The sequence below is a fragment of the Pteropus vampyrus genome, unplaced genomic scaffold (assembly GCF_000151845.1).
Source record: "Pteropus vampyrus isolate Shadow unplaced genomic scaffold, Pvam_2.0 Scaffold35, whole genome shotgun sequence".
NCBI classification, from domain to species: domain Eukaryota; kingdom Metazoa; phylum Chordata; class Mammalia; order Chiroptera; family Pteropodidae; genus Pteropus; species Pteropus vampyrus.
The window spans coordinates 2,631,443-2,648,342 of NW_011888816.1; the positions used below are offsets into that span (position 1 = coordinate 2,631,443).

A 16,900-nucleotide genomic window follows, 5' to 3' on the forward strand; every position below is an offset into this window, starting at 1 on the left:
GTCACTTCTGTTCAGCAAATACTCCCCTGCTGTGAACAGAGCATGTATCTTTGCTCCTCTGCTGTTGGGCTTCACCATGGACTCCTTTTGTCCACCAGGATGTGAGCAAATAAAGCCAGAGCAGTCTTGTTTGGTTTTCATTCTGGCAGGTCATCACATAAAGAATAAGCCCTGGGTAGCCACTGTCCTCCAGTCAGAGTCCTGGAATGAGACACGTAGGACAGACCTACCCCAACCCACTGCTTGGAGCCAAGCCCAGCCAACCCACAGTCATGAGAATAAACGTTGTGGCTGGAAGCCACCAAGTCTTGGAGAGGTTTGTTACACAGCATTATTGGGGCAAAAGTTCAGTGATACGGGTAGGACATGCTCTTAGAGAGCCGATCCAGGCCCCCCAAAAGCCATATCATACCCCAAAATTCCCATAATAATATATAACAAAGTATTATACGTGTGTTGTTACTTCAACATAAAAATATGACAATAGATGTTCATTTAAATTAACATATTATTCTGTATTTGTTTCGTAAATGCTATTATTTAAAAACTGAATTTCACTAGTTTTGGCTATTTAACCTTGGACAAATAATGTACCATCCAGCCTCAGTGTCCTCATCTATAACACAGGAATAATGCCTGCTTCGTGAATGTTATTAGAGAATTTTAAGTAGACAAGGAACGTAAGGAGCTTAACACTTAACAGATGCTCATCGAGTGACAGCTGTCTCCTCTTCTACCCTTACCAAGGCTTTGCTCTTACAGCCTTCGATAAAGCCGTGATAATTCTCTTACCTTGTTCCTGTACCCAAGCAGCAATCTAGAGAATGAAGGAAGGGCAGCATCAGCTCAACATGCTTCCTAATGCCAACTGCTTCTTCTCAAGGTCAGGAGTCCCTGTTTAGCCAACCATACTGAAGACGAACTCTGAGAATTCAGATAATGGGTATCCCAAATGGCTCTCACCAGTCATGGACAGTGATTTCCTCGGAAAGAATACAAAGGAGGAAATGTACTGCTTCAAGAATGGCGGGCAGGATTTGACTTTTTAAATAGTGAGGATCTGAAGAAGTGAATAGCACCACCGTGTGGCCAACATTCCACATGGAAGCTGTTCTCTGCCTTGAGTCAGCCTTGGGCTTTTCCTAGCTACTGTATAATGCCCTAGCTTCACAAGGGTGGAGACAGAGCTAAGACAAATTCAAGGCAACGAGTACAGCTGATCCCACCATCTGTTCCTCACCAGGAAGATCTGTGGCTATGAGCCCACTATGCCTTGAGAGCCTCCTAACTTCCTAACAGGCTCTAGTTCAGCAATCTCTCGTCAAGGCATTTTATAGACCTTAACCTGAGCAAGTCTCACTCCACTCCCATTTACTGCCAGCTGACCGTTACAGTGTGGGTGGATGAGATTCATGAAACTATTTCTTGCTGGAGTCCTTGCTTTCTACTATATATCACTGCTTATCTTTTTAAGGGTTTTCCTGAGCACAGGACGATGGATGCCATGACTAACTTATTCACAGATAGAATCTTGGCACCTATCCTGATGCCTGGCACAGAGAATGAACTTAATATTTGATGAGTGAACTAATGTTAAAGTCATTGAACTGTCCAATATATACTGTATCTACTGATTGCAGAAATCATTTCACTGACTCACTTCTAGATTCAACATTAAGTATCTCCTATGAGCCAAGATCTGTGTAAGGGGCTAGGGTGACGAAGATGACTAGAACACAGTCGTCTGCCCACAAGTAATATGAATAGAGCTATCAGAAAGGAACAAGCAGGTTGCTCTTGACACCGAGAGAAGGAAGAATTAAACCTGCCTGAATAGGTGAGCTAAGGCTTCCAGAACTTCCAAGCCAGCTGAGTGTTTAGGATGAGGAGTTCTCCAAGTGGGCAATGGGGAAAGGGGCGGCATTCTAGTCAAAGGGAACAGAATGATGCGCATGAGGTTGAGTTGGATCAGGGTCATCTCTGGACTTCACCAAACAGGAAGCTACACTTTCTGTTGGGTTTGAAGGACAAGAAAGGCCCACCTACATAAGGGTGGCGTTTGGAGGCATGGCAGGAAGTGAAAGGAATAAGCCCTCAAAACTCTCCCCCAAAAAGGAATGTCTTTCTTGGCAACAGGGCATATTTGAAAACATTGTCAAAACAACAGCCTCTTTTCTTTCTCCCTGGCAATGTAATTGGCCACATTAACAGATTAAGGAGAAAAATCATATGATCATCTCAACAGACTTAAAATAGCATTTGATAAAATTCAACCTTCTTCTATTTCCTAATTATAAATTAAGGAGAAAAATTTACTAAATTAGGAAAAAACAGATCTCCCTTCGCCTTATAAAGGCTATAAAAATTTAGAGTGAAGATCATACCTAGTGATGAAATTATTAAGACTAGGAATGAATACCATCACTGCTATTCAACAGTGTATGAGAGGCTCTAGCAAGTGTAATAAGACAATAAAAATAAATTAAAAGTATGAAGATTAGAAAGACAAATAAAACTGTGATTATTTGTAGATGATTTAAGTCTACAGTAACTGACATATACATTATTAGAATTAGTAGTTTAAGAGATGGATGGTTATAAACTCAAAATAAAAATATCACTTGTATTTCTATATAACATTACCTAAACTTTTAAAGAGACAACTATAATAGTTTAATATCACTGCCATAACAAATTATCACAAATTTAGTGGCTTAAAAATAGCACACTGGTAGAAATAATCCAAATGTCTATCAACTGATGAATAGATAAGCAAAACACGGTACTATCCATCCGATAGTACTCACACATAAAAAGCAATGGAGTACTGGGACATGTTACAAAACGAAAGAACCTTGAAAACATGTTACGTGACAGCCAATTGCAAATGACCATATACCAATGATTCTGTTAATACCAAATATCCACGATAGATAAATCTATAGAAACTACAGAAAGTCAGTAAGTGGCTACCTAAAACTGAGTGTTGGGGGAAGAGAGATGGAGAGTGACTGCTAATGGATACCAGGTTTCCTTCTTTGGGTGACAAAAATGTTCTAAAAGTAAATGAGATAATACTTACACAACTCTGAATATACTAAATACCGCTGAACTGTACACTTTAAATAGGTGATTGTATAGTTTGTGATTTACACCTCAATAAAGCAGTTTTAAAAAAGGACATGAGAGTCATATACCAATATGAATAATTTTAATGAATTGTAAAACATTAAATGTGTGGACATCCATGTGTCTAAAGAAAAACAAAATACACATTTCACAGCATTTAAGAAGGCTCTCTTACATCAACTTCTTACTTTGAAAACTGGTAATTAAAGAATCAAGCCTTTGTCCTGTCTTCCCATAAGTGATGATTTTGCAGAATTTTTAATTTTATTGCATGTGATATTATTTTAGCTAAGTAGGTACATCTTCTTATTTTTGACATGTATCCTAAAGGGAAGAAAAATCATAATATTTGTAATCTACCTTAAAGTATTTCAATATAAAAAAAAGATTTAAAAATTTCAATATATTAATTATCATGAAAAGCAAAAATAAATCTTTCTATTTGTTCTGTTGGTTAGTGGACAAGATAATAATACTGTAGTGAATTTATCAATTCTGTAAAACTGGGGAAAACTGGAAAAAGGTGATCACACATAACCAGTAAAATATTTAGAAAAATGTTTCCACACGTCCCCAGGGATAAAAGCAGCCCAGTTTGTGAAATACTGGAGGATGTTGTATATTACAGTTTAAAGGGACGAGAAACAATGAATAACAGACCAGTCAGAGTGTGATCAAGGAGCCCAATGTACTCCATGATGCTGGGCACAGAGAATGCGTATCTTTAATTCTGATGAAATAAACACAAAGAAAAAGACAGAGCTGGAAAGGGTATCCCTTGCTTAACTCACCTGCAAGGCTTGCTCTCCCGCTCAGGGCTTCCTGTGACTCAGAGAAACACAGCTCTTTCTCTTGTTCCAGCTGATAGATCAGAGCTGGTTTGGTAGTAGATGGTGCTGCTTGAGGGGAAGAAGACACAACAGAGGTCAATCTCAGCCCGTAGCTGCAAGAAGAGCCAGAGGTGAGGAGAGTAATTCCCGGGTGAACTGAGCTAGAGGTACCCTAAAGAGGTACAGGGAGGGGTCCTGAGAAGGAACCTCGGGATAGTGCTCCCAAAGGAGCCTGAAACACCTTGAGATGCAAATTTCTATTTAAAGGAAAACAAAATTTCTTACCTTCTTTGTTAGAGGACAGAAAATGCCCACTGTGGGAAAACAGACACATGGCTCCTAGGAGCAATCCCCACAGGAAACCTAAGGGGTTGAGTCCTCTCGAGATAATCTGGAGGTTTAATGCTAGGATGAGGGTACCAAAATATAGCTCAGGTCCTGCTGTACCCAGAGAATCACCTCTAAGGCAGGTAGGGAGGGAGGGTAGCTTTTATGATGGAAAAGAAGGAAAGCCTTCTTGTAGGTCAAACAGACTCCAGAGCTCTCTGTACCTGGCAACTCTTGACACTGCCATTTGGGGTCAGCTAATAATTATAAGAGAGCCCTTGAACTTCTGAGGGCCCAGGCAGAGACCAGTGACAGAGGCCTTACCTAGGAAGGCCAAAGCCCCATAGTTCTCCAGCATCACATCCCTGTACAAGGCCCTCTGGGCAGGTACCAGGCTGGCCCATTCCTCCTCAGTGAAGTACACAGCCACGTCCTCAAAAGTCAAAGATTCCTGAAACGAAAAGGTCTTGGTCTCTCAGCTTGAAGACTTTAGTGATGGTCAAAACTGTCCACTAGAAGCCTGGGAAGGGCACCTACAATGATATGTATTTAGTATTGGGATCCTCATGTGCCTGAGTTGTGTGAAACTTGGAAGGTGTGGAGGAGGACGCAAACTAAAGGCAGACAGCCAGCCAGGGTTCAGCATACTTTCCCAGTTGGAACCAAACACATCTCCACTATGAGCTCTGAACATATGTGACCTCCAAAGAGACTACTACATAGGAGCGGGGCTTGGTCCTGGGCATGAAAGTACATATATAAAAGGAGAACTAACATAATTGGATATGGCTCACACCTTATCTCTAAGCCCTCCCCATTTTATAACATAGTTGGGTGATTATTTGGGCTGCTCATTTTACTGTCATTTCTTTATTCTACTTTCATCCCAGTTATTCGCTCATTCTCCTCTCTTTGCCAACTACTCCAGGCACAAAGCTCCCAGATCTGTCAGTGACTCCCTGATACTCACATGCGGAGGCAGCGAGGTTAGAGAGGCACAGAGAAATAATTCTTGGGATAGGCTAGAGGAAAGTCTGTTAATTAAAGGACACCACTAAGAGAGTGAAAAAGCGAGCCACAGACCGGGAGAGGATATTTCATAATACGTATAACTGACAAAGAAATCACATCCACAATAAAGAACTAAAAACTTGGAGGAAAAAAATGACATGCAACGTAATGAAAAAAAGAGGAAAAAATCTGAACAGGGACTTCACATAAGAGGAGATCCATGTAGCCAAAACACATGAAATAGTGCTTCGCATCACTGCCTATTGGGGAAAAGGAAATTTAAAGGCTTCAATGAGATATTAAGAAAGAATGACAAGTGTTAGCAAGGATGTGGAGCAACTGGAACTCTCATATATTGCTGATAAAAGTAAAAATTGGAACAACCATTTCAGAAAATTGCTGGGCAGCAGCTACTAAAACTAACCAAATGTATATACCCTATGCCCTAGCAATTTGACTCCTAAAGATACACCCAAGAGAAATGAGTGCATATGTCCACCAAAAGGCATGTTTAAGAATGTTCACTGCATTCTTTTTCATCGTAATCAAGAAATGAAAATGATCAAAATGTCCATCTATAAAAAAAATGAATAAATAAAATGTAGCATAATCATGTAATGGAAAAACATTCAGCAATTAAAAAAAAGAACTACTAAGTGCAACGACATGAGTAAAGTTCATAAGCATAATGTTGAACAAAAGTAGGCAGATACAAAATGGTACACATTGAACTATTCCCTTTATATGAAGTTCAAGAACAAATAAAATTAATAAATAGTGATGGGGGTCAGAATAATGGCCAACTTTGGGGTGGACTGCTTGGGATGGTGCATGAGGGAGCCTGCTGAGGTACCGATAATGTTCTATGTCTTAACATGAATGACAGTCATACACAGGTGTAGAGATTTCTCAAAAGTAAGCTATACAGTTCAGATTTGTATTGTAAGTTAAATCTCAATGAGAAAGTAAATTTACGTATTTTATACATATTTATATACACATGTATATACTTACATATGCATAAAATTTATAGATGTATATTTACATAGGCATATATAAAAGTATACATGCATATAAATGTGTGTATATATATTCTTAAATATGCCTTTTGTGTATATATATATAATATATATATATTATATATACACACACACACACACACACACACACACACACACACAAATAGACATACACACACATGACTATGTGCATAGGCAGAGGAAATCCAGCTCACCTGGGGCCTTGCTGTTAAAGACAATGCTGTCATCATCTGACCTCTTTTATTCCAGTCTTGGAGAAAGGTAAGTTTCAGGAGCTGAAGGTAAAGTAAGAAGTATTAGTAACAATAACTCTACTGACCATAACTCCTGCACCCAACATCTGACCCATCCTGTTTTGAGGCTACCTGAACTACTACTATTCATCAGATATTGCCCTGTATCAGTGACAATACTCATCTCACAGTGGTGAGATAACAGGCATACTGCTAAACTCATGGACAGTTTCTGTCCTAGGATAAAAAAGCAGTGACTCATACTGAGTAAACAGTCGTGTACTCTAATTCTTTTAAGTCATGATACTGTTCTATCTTTGTGATAAATGTCTTTTACAGTGGATTCTTAATAAAATTGACAGATTAAACAAAAAGACTTAAGCAAAAAGGTCTGATCTGTACAGTTGACAATTTGTGAAAAGTAAATCACCTGGAAGTACAACAAACAGCTGCAAAGGCCACTCTATATAACACTCCTTCCTACTTTCCTATGGGGAAAACCACAGCTATAGACCTGAAGTGTAAATAAAGGCCCAATGGTAAACAAATCACAACCCAACACACTTCGCCAATAGCAGAGACCAAAAATTTAATCTGAGCACAAACCTTAACAATTAGGTTATGACAACGAGTACCAGTTAAGAGAATGTAATTAGAAATAAAGGATGTGAAGAGACCTTGTCAAAAAATCTTCCTATATTTCTAATACTGTACATAGGAAATTATACGCTAAACATCGGACACAGATTAGGCGCTTGATAGATATGACTTGTCATGAGTTTTTTAAACATTCATATGGGCCAATGCAAATCCAGGGCTCCACATTCTCCAAATTTACACGCTAAGTAGCCTCCATCTTGGAGAGGAAAAAAAAAAAAACCACCATTTCAGTATTCTCAAAACTTTGACTGCTCTAGGGTCAGTAATAAGCTTCCAGACCGGGTTTACACCAGGCCAGGCGAATAAATAAAGTGATCATCGACCGATTTCCTGGGACCACCTGAAAAGGGAGAAAAAGCGTTAAATCATATACAGGCCGAGGGGTCCGGCTGGGGTCTCCGCAGCCAGGGCAAGAGCGGACTGGCGCGGCCACGGGGCGTGATCTCTGTTGACAGCGTGTCCTGGAGCGCCGTTAAAGCTTTTTGAGGACCTCGCTGTCAGCATTCGATTTTGTGTCAGTACCCAATTTGAACAGGCCGGGGGCTGTCCTGGGGACGAGAAACCAGGGGCAAGAGCCTAAAGCCAACGTCCCGGGCCCTCCGGCGCCCCCTGTCGACACAACCGAGTCGAGCGCGGAGGTTGGCGCGAGGACCGCGGCGGCAACGGGAGCCACGCTCGTCTCCCCGCGGCTCCTTCCCGTCGTCTCAGACCAAGCCAGACCCGCTCACCGTGGGCTCTGAGCGGCCGCTGCGGCTTCGCAGCGAGCAGAGGTTTTACCGACCACTCACCGATCCCCACAAACCGAACTCTCGGACGTTAGAGGATAACAATGGCTGCGCCGGAAGTTCTTCAACACATCGAACGGCCAACCTAGACCTTCCCTGAAATTCCCTCTAGTAATCTTGGAGGACCGCACATCTCTGTGGTTCCTCCTTTTAGTTCCCGCGAGACAAGCCTGAGGAAAAGCGACCGCGCGCGAAATAAGTTTCATTCTTCCTCCCAGCCTCCCGGTTCCGAGTCGTGGGTCCCGGGCTCTGCCCGTCCACCTGGCCTCCCCGAAAGGGGACGGAGTCTAAGGCCGGAGCCAGAAGCGCAGCATTCACTCCATTGGACTTCGGGTGAAGGGACAGGGCCCAGACGAACCAATGAGCATAGGTCGTCCTTCTCCCTTGGAAGCGGGAGCCTGCTGCCGGCCCAGACAGGTCCAGCCCCTGCGATGTGGATTTCCCACCTGCCAGTGAGTCCCTCCCTGCGGGGCCTGGAAGAGCAATCTGGAGATCGGCGTTAGATCAGAGCAGGGCTGAAGGGCTGGACTGGACAGGGTGGGGACCTCAGGACAGAAGAGTCTCCGAAACGTTTGCTGAGTGAATGAAAGTCGAGGAATAAAGCAGCGATCTTATTCCATACCCAGAAGACTCGGGATGTCAAAAAGGCCGTACTTTTTGGTCCTTAACAGGGAGAGCCACCATGAATGAGGGAGGATCAGGAGCAGGACGAAATGAGGCCAGGCCTCACCTAGAAGCCTGCCACACAGTCCTGCATACCTGTGTTAGACTGTCCGGACCGGTTCAGCGAAATTCACTCGTCCACCACTGCCGGATGTCCTCATTTACCTAGTTCCTATCCAGGCCACTGAGATGCCCTACACGAGGCTCAAAATTTACACCTTTTTTTAATCTCACACTTATGTTCAGCCATTGTTTCCCACAAAACAACCACACTATCAAGAAAGCTGGGTCCAGAGGAAACATCCATCCCTCGGCCATATCCTACTGAGGCCAACACTTCATCAGAATCCATGAGGCCCTTGTGTGGAACCCAGGTCACATCTTTTCAAGGTCATTTATCTCAAGTTCTCAGTGGTTGCATAACCCGAGACATTTATAGGAGCTCCTCTGATCACTCCCAAAAGACCTTTAAATATGGGAGAGCAGGGGTTAGGATCTCACTCCCTCCATGAAGAAAACAAGTCATCACAAGATACATAGTTGGGTAGGTTTGCCAAGACAAAATCAGAATCTACCTCATAGTGGGTAGTATAATAGTCATTTTAGAACAGCAATTTAGTTTCAGCAAAACATCACTGTCCCTAACAAAGTTAATGCAATTTTAATATTATTGAATTTGAATGTTTAGTTGTAATCATGTAATAACCTAGAAACATAAGGTATATTAAGCTTTCAGGGCACACATATTTAAATAAATTTTTACACATTTTACAAATTCTTATGCATCCATTTGCTTTAAGATGCTTCTTGCCAAAAGATCTCGATCTCTCCTTTTTGGATTCTCTCCTTGTGCAGATGCTTTCTCCATATGACCAAGAGCAAGACTCAGACCACTCTGGACCTCCATCCTTTGAGTAATGTGGCCCAATGTACAAAAGATTTTCCCTGACAGCTCTACCTAGCAAAGTACCAGAGAAAATTCTGATTGGCCTGGCTTGGACATGTGCCCATCCCTGGACCATTCTTTCAGGCTATGGGACCAGGAATGATTGGCCTCACCTGGGTGATATGCTAACCTCTGTGGTCAGAAGATTGGGGTACTATAATTAATTGTCCTGCATCACTAGAGTCATGTGTTTGGAGAGTTGAAGAACTGGTTCTTCCACAGGGAAGAGATGCAGTAGCAGGAGAAAGAGTAGACAGATAAGAACAGGTATCCACGAGAATCTACTCCTTTGATATCCAGCAACCTACAAATCTTTCTTACAATATATACAATCCAGTAGTATCTACTACCTAACATACTGTACCACAGGACACACATCTCTTCCGGAAAGACAACTTCAAGTCATAGCCTTGTACCTGGCTCTATGAACAAGATGAGTGATAGCCATTTATCTAGTTTAAGTCTCAACGATATTCCCATGATCCTCCAACCTGTGAAATAATAATACATTTATCCACACCATTCCCCTCCCCCAACACATCAGAAGTGTAAGGATGAAATTGAATAACCAAAATAAAATCTCCCATTTAGAAAAGAGAAAGCAGTATTAGTAGTCCCTGATCCTAAATAATAATATATATTATTCAACAGGGATAGAGCAATGCATTTCATTGAATCACTATCCTGACAGTGGAGTGAGTTCTTGGTAAGGCAAAGTGACTGCCCCAGATTCTGCTTGTTGGAGAAATTTCTCTTTTCATGGGCCTCTAAGCCGACCCCTGAAAGGAACATAAGAAAGAATGCTCATGGGGGCAGGGGGCTGTTCTGACTTAATAGACCAGTCTTTTTAGCATATTGGGGACCTGGAAACCCTAGTTGACTGCATCACATTGGATGCTTTTACTTACAATAGAAAATCTGAATTATGGACATAAAGAGAATTTATTGGTTCATTGAATTGAAAACTCTGTAGGTAGTTCAGTCTTTGAGTTCGTGCTGTCAGTGTCACAGCTCCAATTCTCTTGACTCTACTCTTTTCCTTCTTGCTCTCATGATGTCAACAAGGCTGGCTACCTGTTGTTTCTGGGGCCATATGCAGGGTTTCCACATGCAGTTGTGCAGTTTTTCCAGAAAGAAAGTAGAGGCTGAAACCTAGGCTGTTACGCTTTACAAACTACGCATCCTGGTGCAAGGCTGCCTCTGCCCATAGGAAGGGCCACCTTTTCTTAGCTCAGATTCCAAATCCAAACCTATAGGGCTGAATCTGCCCAGAGGAGTGCCTATGTCAATCACTCCACCCAAATTGAGCACTTTTTTCTAATTTATTTGTCCAAATGAGGTAGTTCATAATTTGCCTATCTGTTCACAGGGGTTCCTTCTTTCAAATTTGCACTGTATAGGCTAGTGGTGGCCTTGGCTCTGTTTCTCAATTTAAATCCAAGAGTAAAGAGAAGTTAGTTCTATATGAAACTATTTTTAAAAGTTCTGAGCTCCACTCTGGGTCAACCTAGGTCACATGCCCAGACTCGAACCAATATATGTAGCAAAGGAAATGGATTATTCCGATTGATTTAAGCCATTCAGGGTACCCCCGCACCTAGTAGCTGGTAGTACAATTAAACCTACGCTATATGGCTGTGAAATGTGGGTACCTATTAAAAAGAAGGAGGAGAATAGATGCACCCAGTCAAGTCCACTACATCAGCAGTCCCCAACCTTTGTAGCACCAGGGACCAGTGCTCCTATGAGAATCTAATGCCTGAGGATCTGAGGTGGAGCTGAAGCGGTGATGCTAGCACTGGGGAGCAGCTGCAAATACAGATGAAGCTTCACTGGCTCACCTGCCGCTCACCCCCTGCTCTGTGGCCCGGGAGTTGGGGACCCCTGCACTATATTACCTATTATCGATCATAGGGAAGGGACATCTATCAGATATTGAGCACCACCAGAGATCTTGTTAAGACCCTTAATTTTGCCTCTGACCTTGTAGTTTTAATCTTTAAGCAACAGGACTAGGGATTTACCCCATCATCCTAGGTCTCCATTAAAGCACTCTATTTTGGCAATGACTCCAGAGAAGCTTGAAAAATTAAACTGGTAAGGAGAAGCAGAGCCTCATACCATTAGACCCTACCTCAGTTACCTGTGCTTTAGGACAAGAGAAGTCTTACCTCTGTCAAGCAAAGGGCGTTACCTGGCTCCTTCTGATTATCCTCATTTCTAGTTCTTGCACTTGCTTTGACCTAAGGGAGAAAATTGTCTTTGTAGGTTTGCAGAATACAACTGAACTTGCAAATGATTTGACTGCTCACTGTGTAAAAATCGTCTCCCTCTTAATAAATCTACATTATGGTGTTCCTTTTATGCTGAAACTTGTTCCTCCTTTGTAGCGAGTTTCTAAAGGCTCGAAGAAATGATCAGCACACTTCTAGATGTAGATGTGGTTGGCCTATACAAGATTTTCTTAACGGCAGCGCAATTGGCATTTAGAGCCAGATAATTCTGTGTTGTAGGGGACTGCTCTATGCATTCTAGTATATTTAGCAGCATCCCTGGCCTCTACCCACTAGATGCCAGCAACAGCCCCTTCCCAACTGCGATAACAAAAAATGTCTCTAAATATTGCCAAATGTCCTCCAGGAGAGGGGAGAAAAATCATCTCTAGTTGAGAACCACTGACCTCTACATATATATTTACTCATTCCTTGAAAGAACAAGATGCGGTTGAAAATTAGAAGCAAAAGTATAGCTACTTAGACACTCAACCTCCAAGCAACTGAGATACAAATGAGGAGCTAGAATGACAGCAAAGCAAGAAAGAATGTGACACTAAGGTGCTGTATGAGAAACCAGTGCTTTCAAATACAAGTCTGTATCAGTGTGACTAAGTTGCAAATGACAAAAACCCCAAATTAACTAGTTTAACAAAAGATGTTTGTTGGCTCACATAGGTGAAAAGTCCAGAGGTAAGTCTATTCAGGTAAGGCGTGGGCTAGCAACTCAAATGATATTACCATGGACCCCGTTTCTCTCTGCTTTGCCACTGTCCTCTCTGGTACTGGCTTCATCCTCAGGCTTCACACGCTAGCACCAGGAAGCTCTAGACTACTACCCTTTTTAATAGCAAAAATTGTTGCTACAATTCAAGGCCTCGCATCTTCCACACAACATACAGAGGAGAATAGAGAATATCTCCTTTGGTCACTCTCAAAGGAGAAAAGTCTCTTTCTCCCAGCAGGCCCAGTAATTATCTCCTGACACCTCATCGGCTCTGTGGCTGGCGGATAGGATAAGTCGATGGACCTAGGCTAAACAGGATCCACTTATGAAGTTGAGGGCAGAGCCAAAGCGGGAGGCTGAGCAAGGATGCTTTCCTAAAGAATATCTGCGTTACTGTTCCCAGGGAGAAGGGAAATAGAAGCTGAGAACCAAACAAGAGAGGAACAGTGCAGAGCCCTGCGTCACAATGGCATGCGCTGATTTGCAACCGCATTGCTTCTAAAACAGGCAACTGTGTGTGTAGCTGGGTCAGGGTCACAAAGCACGAGGGATTTAATTATTCATTCCCCCAGCTAATTTTCACTAGTGAATGACTCTATACACTGTTTTTATATTTCTTCACTTTCCAACCCTACTTTTGAAAATTTCGAAGACAAAATTTTACCATAATCAACTCTTGATTTTAATATATTGTTAAAGTTTATGAGAAAATATCTTCCATTTCTACCTTTTATATTTCTCCAAAATTTAGGAACTGAGTATTCATTTTATTCTTCTGAGAAGAGATGTGTGGAAAGTGTCATTACAAATCGAAAGGTCTTCCATGTTATAATTTCTTCATCACAAACTCTAGAGTCTTTGAGATGGGCTCAGGGCGTCCAAGTGCCTGTCTCTGGGCCTCTGGTAATGAAAAGACCAATTAGGAATTCTCTTGATGGGGCCCATCAATTTCCAAATGCTATTTTTCTTTTTAATTCCCAACCTCTGCCCCCTCCCCTTTGGCAACCATCAGCTTCCTCTCTATATCTATGGGTCTGTTTCTGTTTTGTTTATTTTAGATTCTACACATAAGTGAGAACATATGGTATGTGTTCCTCTGTCTAGCTTATTTCACTTAGCATACTATCCTCTGGGTCCATCCATGTTGTCACAAATGGCATGATTTCATTCTTTTTATTGCTGAATAATATTCGTGTGTGTGTGTGTGTGTGTAGTTTATATATCTTAGCTATTACTAGTAATGCTGTAATGAACATAGGGGTACATGTATCTTTTAGAATTCGTGCTTTCGTTTTCTTCGTATACCCAGAAGTGGAATTGCTGGATTGTATGGCAGCTCTATTTTTAAGTTTTTGAGGAATCTCCATACTGTTTTCTGTAGTGGCTGCACCAAGTTCCAATCCCAACAGTGCACGAGGATTCCATTTTCTCCACTTGTTATTTGTTGATTTAGTAATGCTGGCTGGCCATTCTGATGTATGGGAGGTGAAATCTCATTATAGTTTTAATTCACATTTCCCTGATGATTAGTGATGTTGAGCATCTTTTCATGTCTGTTGGCCATCTACATGCCTCTTTGGAGAAATGTCTATTCAGGTCCTCTGACCATTTTTGAATTGGATTGTTTTTTGTTGTTGTTGCTAGTGGTGGTGGTGGTGGTGGTGGTGGTGGTGGTGGTGTTAAGTTGTATGAGTTCTTTGTATAGTTTGGATATTAACCCTTTATCAAATGATCATTTGCAAATATCTTCTTCCATTCAGTAGGTTGTCTTTTTGTTTTGTTGATGATTCCCTTTCCTGCGCAAAAACTTTTCAGTTTGATGTAGTCTCGTTTATATTTTTTCTTCTGTTCCCCTTGCTCAAGCAGATATATCCAAAAAGATATTGCTAAAAGCAATGTCAAAGAGCTTACTGCCTATGTTTACTCTAGTTTTATGGTTTTAGATCTAACATTTAAGTCTTTAGTCCATTTTGAGTTTATTTTTGTATACAGTATAAGAAAGTAGTCCAACTTCATTTTCGTGCATGTATCTGTCCAGATTTGCCAACACCACTTATTGAAGAGACTGTACTTACCCCATTGTATATCCTTGCCTTCTTTGTCATAGATTAATTGATCATATGTATAATGATTTATTCTTGGGCTCTATTCCATTCCATTGATCTATATATGTTTTTATGCCAGTACCATACTTTCCTGATTATTATAGATTTGTAGTATCGTTTGATATCAGGGCATATGTTCTTTCTTAACCATCTTGGAATATCTATCTTTTGCCATATTTCAGTAATCCTGTCATCGTGATACTTCTAAAATTTGTCTTGCCATTCCACCACTCTGCCTACAAACATTTCTACCTTTGAGGGAAAGAGTTCCTAGGTTTTATCAACTTCCATGATGTTCCTCCACAAGTCCAAACTGTTTCTTCTATTTCATGGTTCCATTTCCATTCATTCTTATTCCTATCCATTCATATCCCCATTCTTTCTTTTAAGATACTGATCTCATCTAGCATATGCATAAGTCTCTCTAGCAGTGGAGTTGTGAATCCTTATGAATATTTAGAATTTTAATGATCACCTCCTTGTATCCCTGGTCCAGATTTCAACCCTATTTCAACAGCTGACTACATGCGTCCCTGGTAATGTTGCCAATCCCTCACTGACTGCTCTTTCTTATCATCTCCAACTGGCACATCCCATCGTCCAACTCCCCTAAATACTGAATTGGATTCCATTCTGAATCCTCATATTTTGCTATAATCTCTTGGGGCAGTGCTGTCCAATAGAACTTCCTGCAATAATGGAAATATTTTATGTCTACACTACCCAGTATGGTGACCAACTGCCACATATAGTTATTATGTGCTTGCAATCTGGCCCATGTGACTAAGGAACCAAATTTTTCATTTAATTTTAATTACCCTCATGTGGCTAGTGGCTGCTGTAATGGATAAAACAGCTCTAAGGGATTTCACCAATTTCTTCCTATGGCTTTAAATACCTCCGCTTGTTTGATGACTCTCAAATGTACAGCTCCAGATATGACTAACCCAGAGCGCCAGCCCATATATACAACCACCAACTTGAAATTTCAACTTGCACATCTCACACATCTCTCAAATGTTAATCCAAATCAGAGTTCTAGATTTCTCCCTCCCCAAACCTATTCCCATTCCAGTCGTATTCATTCCAGTAAAATGGCACCACTGTCCAACCCAGTAGCTCAAACCAGAAACCAGAAAGCTACCCAATTCTTTCCATTACTCTTTGTATCCAATCCATTAGCAGGTCACTGGTTTCATTTCCAAAATATAGCTTAAATCCACCTTCCCTCTATTTCCATTATCACCACTCTCTCTAGGTCACCATCATCTCTAACTTGGACTGCTAGCAATCTCCAGCATGATCTCTCACTTCCCTTTTGTCCTTATGAACCATTTTTCTCCTTAGCAGCCAGTGATTGTCTTAAAATATGAACCAAACATGTCATTCCTCATTTGAATATCCTTCAATGACTTTTCACTGAGGATGGACTTGAACATCCCCCATCTCTACAAACCCAATTTGTGCCACACATACCCTTGACATCGTGCTCTATCTAAAACCTTTCAGTTTTTTTGAACATGCCAAAATAAAGGCCTCCTCCCTCTCTCCCTCTCTCTCTCCCTCTCTCTCTCTCTCTCTCTCTCCCTCCCTCCCTCTCTGTGCTTGCCCATTCTCTTCACAGCACTTAACAATTTTTAATAATTTTGCTTCATTTTTTTTGATTGGTTTCTCTCACTAGATTAATGTTCTAATTAGCAGGGTGGAGGTCTTATTGTTTACACAATACTTGACATAGTGCTTTGAATATAAGCAGGTGCTCAGTAATATTTGCTTAATAAACAACTTCCCCCAACACTTGTTCACAATCACTCATTTCCACCTAGCTTCAAAAAGTAAATAAAATAAATAAACAAACAATCATTCTTTTCCATTTCCTAGTTCCATGTAGTACAAAACTGTTACTGCTTATTAGAAGCTACCCTAGCTGGACTATAACACTAGGCCAAGTTCTCCTTATTACATGGCTTAGGCTTCAGCGATCAGGGACTCTCGAGTTATTAACACGTTTATAACTTTCAGGAAGTAGAAGTTTGGTCCAACCAGACCTTGGCTTCTCTTCCTTGCTCCTCATTCAAGAATTATACTAACTGGCTGGAAGCTTATCAAGTGAAATGCCTAAAGAGCAGGGAGGCAAACTATAGTCTGGAAAATGGCTCTAAAAATGGCTC

General features: G+C 41.2%; 1 protein-coding gene and 1 long non-coding RNA gene across 4 annotated transcripts; one reads left to right on the top strand and one right to left on the bottom strand.

The window, feature by feature from the left end:
- Positions 1-3,194: 3,194 nt before the first annotated feature.
- On the bottom strand, positions 3,195-8,215 carry KRBOX1 (KRAB box domain containing 1). Of its 3 annotated transcripts, none has more exons than XM_023529056.1 (5): positions 8,019-8,215; positions 6,532-6,612; positions 4,611-4,737; positions 3,921-4,025; positions 3,195-3,453 (listed from the first exon to the last, which is right to left on the bottom strand). In XM_023529056.1, exons 2-5 carry the CDS (start codon positions 6,565-6,567, stop codon positions 3,341-3,343), a joined length of 381 nt encoding a protein of 126 aa, XP_023384824.1. In that variant the 5' UTR covers positions 6,568-6,612; positions 8,019-8,215; the 3' UTR covers positions 3,195-3,340. The 3 variants fall into 3 exon arrangements, with proteins under 3 accessions (XP_023384824.1, XP_011355674.1, XP_011355675.1); XM_011357372.2 differs by having other exon boundaries at positions 3,921-4,028; XM_011357373.2 differs by having other exon boundaries at positions 3,921-4,028; positions 7,959-8,085.
- A 182-nt stretch (positions 8,216-8,397) lies between these two features.
- Positions 8,398-10,291, top strand: LOC111738097. The gene is made up of 2 exons (XR_002779685.1): positions 8,398-9,222; positions 9,534-10,291. It is a non-coding gene; the product is annotated as an uncharacterized LOC111738097 (long non-coding RNA).
- The last annotated feature ends 6,609 nt before the right edge of the window (positions 10,292-16,900 follow it).

What these genes read in the sequence shown, in the direction of transcription:
- KRBOX1 (XM_011357372.2), bottom strand. Translation starts at nt 6,567, where the DNA reads ATGATGACAGCATTGTCTTTAACAGCAAGGCCCCAG. An exon ending in CTTTAACAGCAAGGCCCCAG is followed by an intron (nt 4,738 to 6,531) that starts GTGAGCTGGATT and finishes TTTTCGTTTCAG; the next exon opens with GAATCTTTGACTTTTGAGGA. An exon ending in TGGGGCTTTGGCCTTCCTAG is followed by an intron (nt 4,029 to 4,610) that starts GTAAGGCCTCTG and finishes CTTCCCCTCAAG; the next exon opens with CAGCACCATCTACTACCAAA.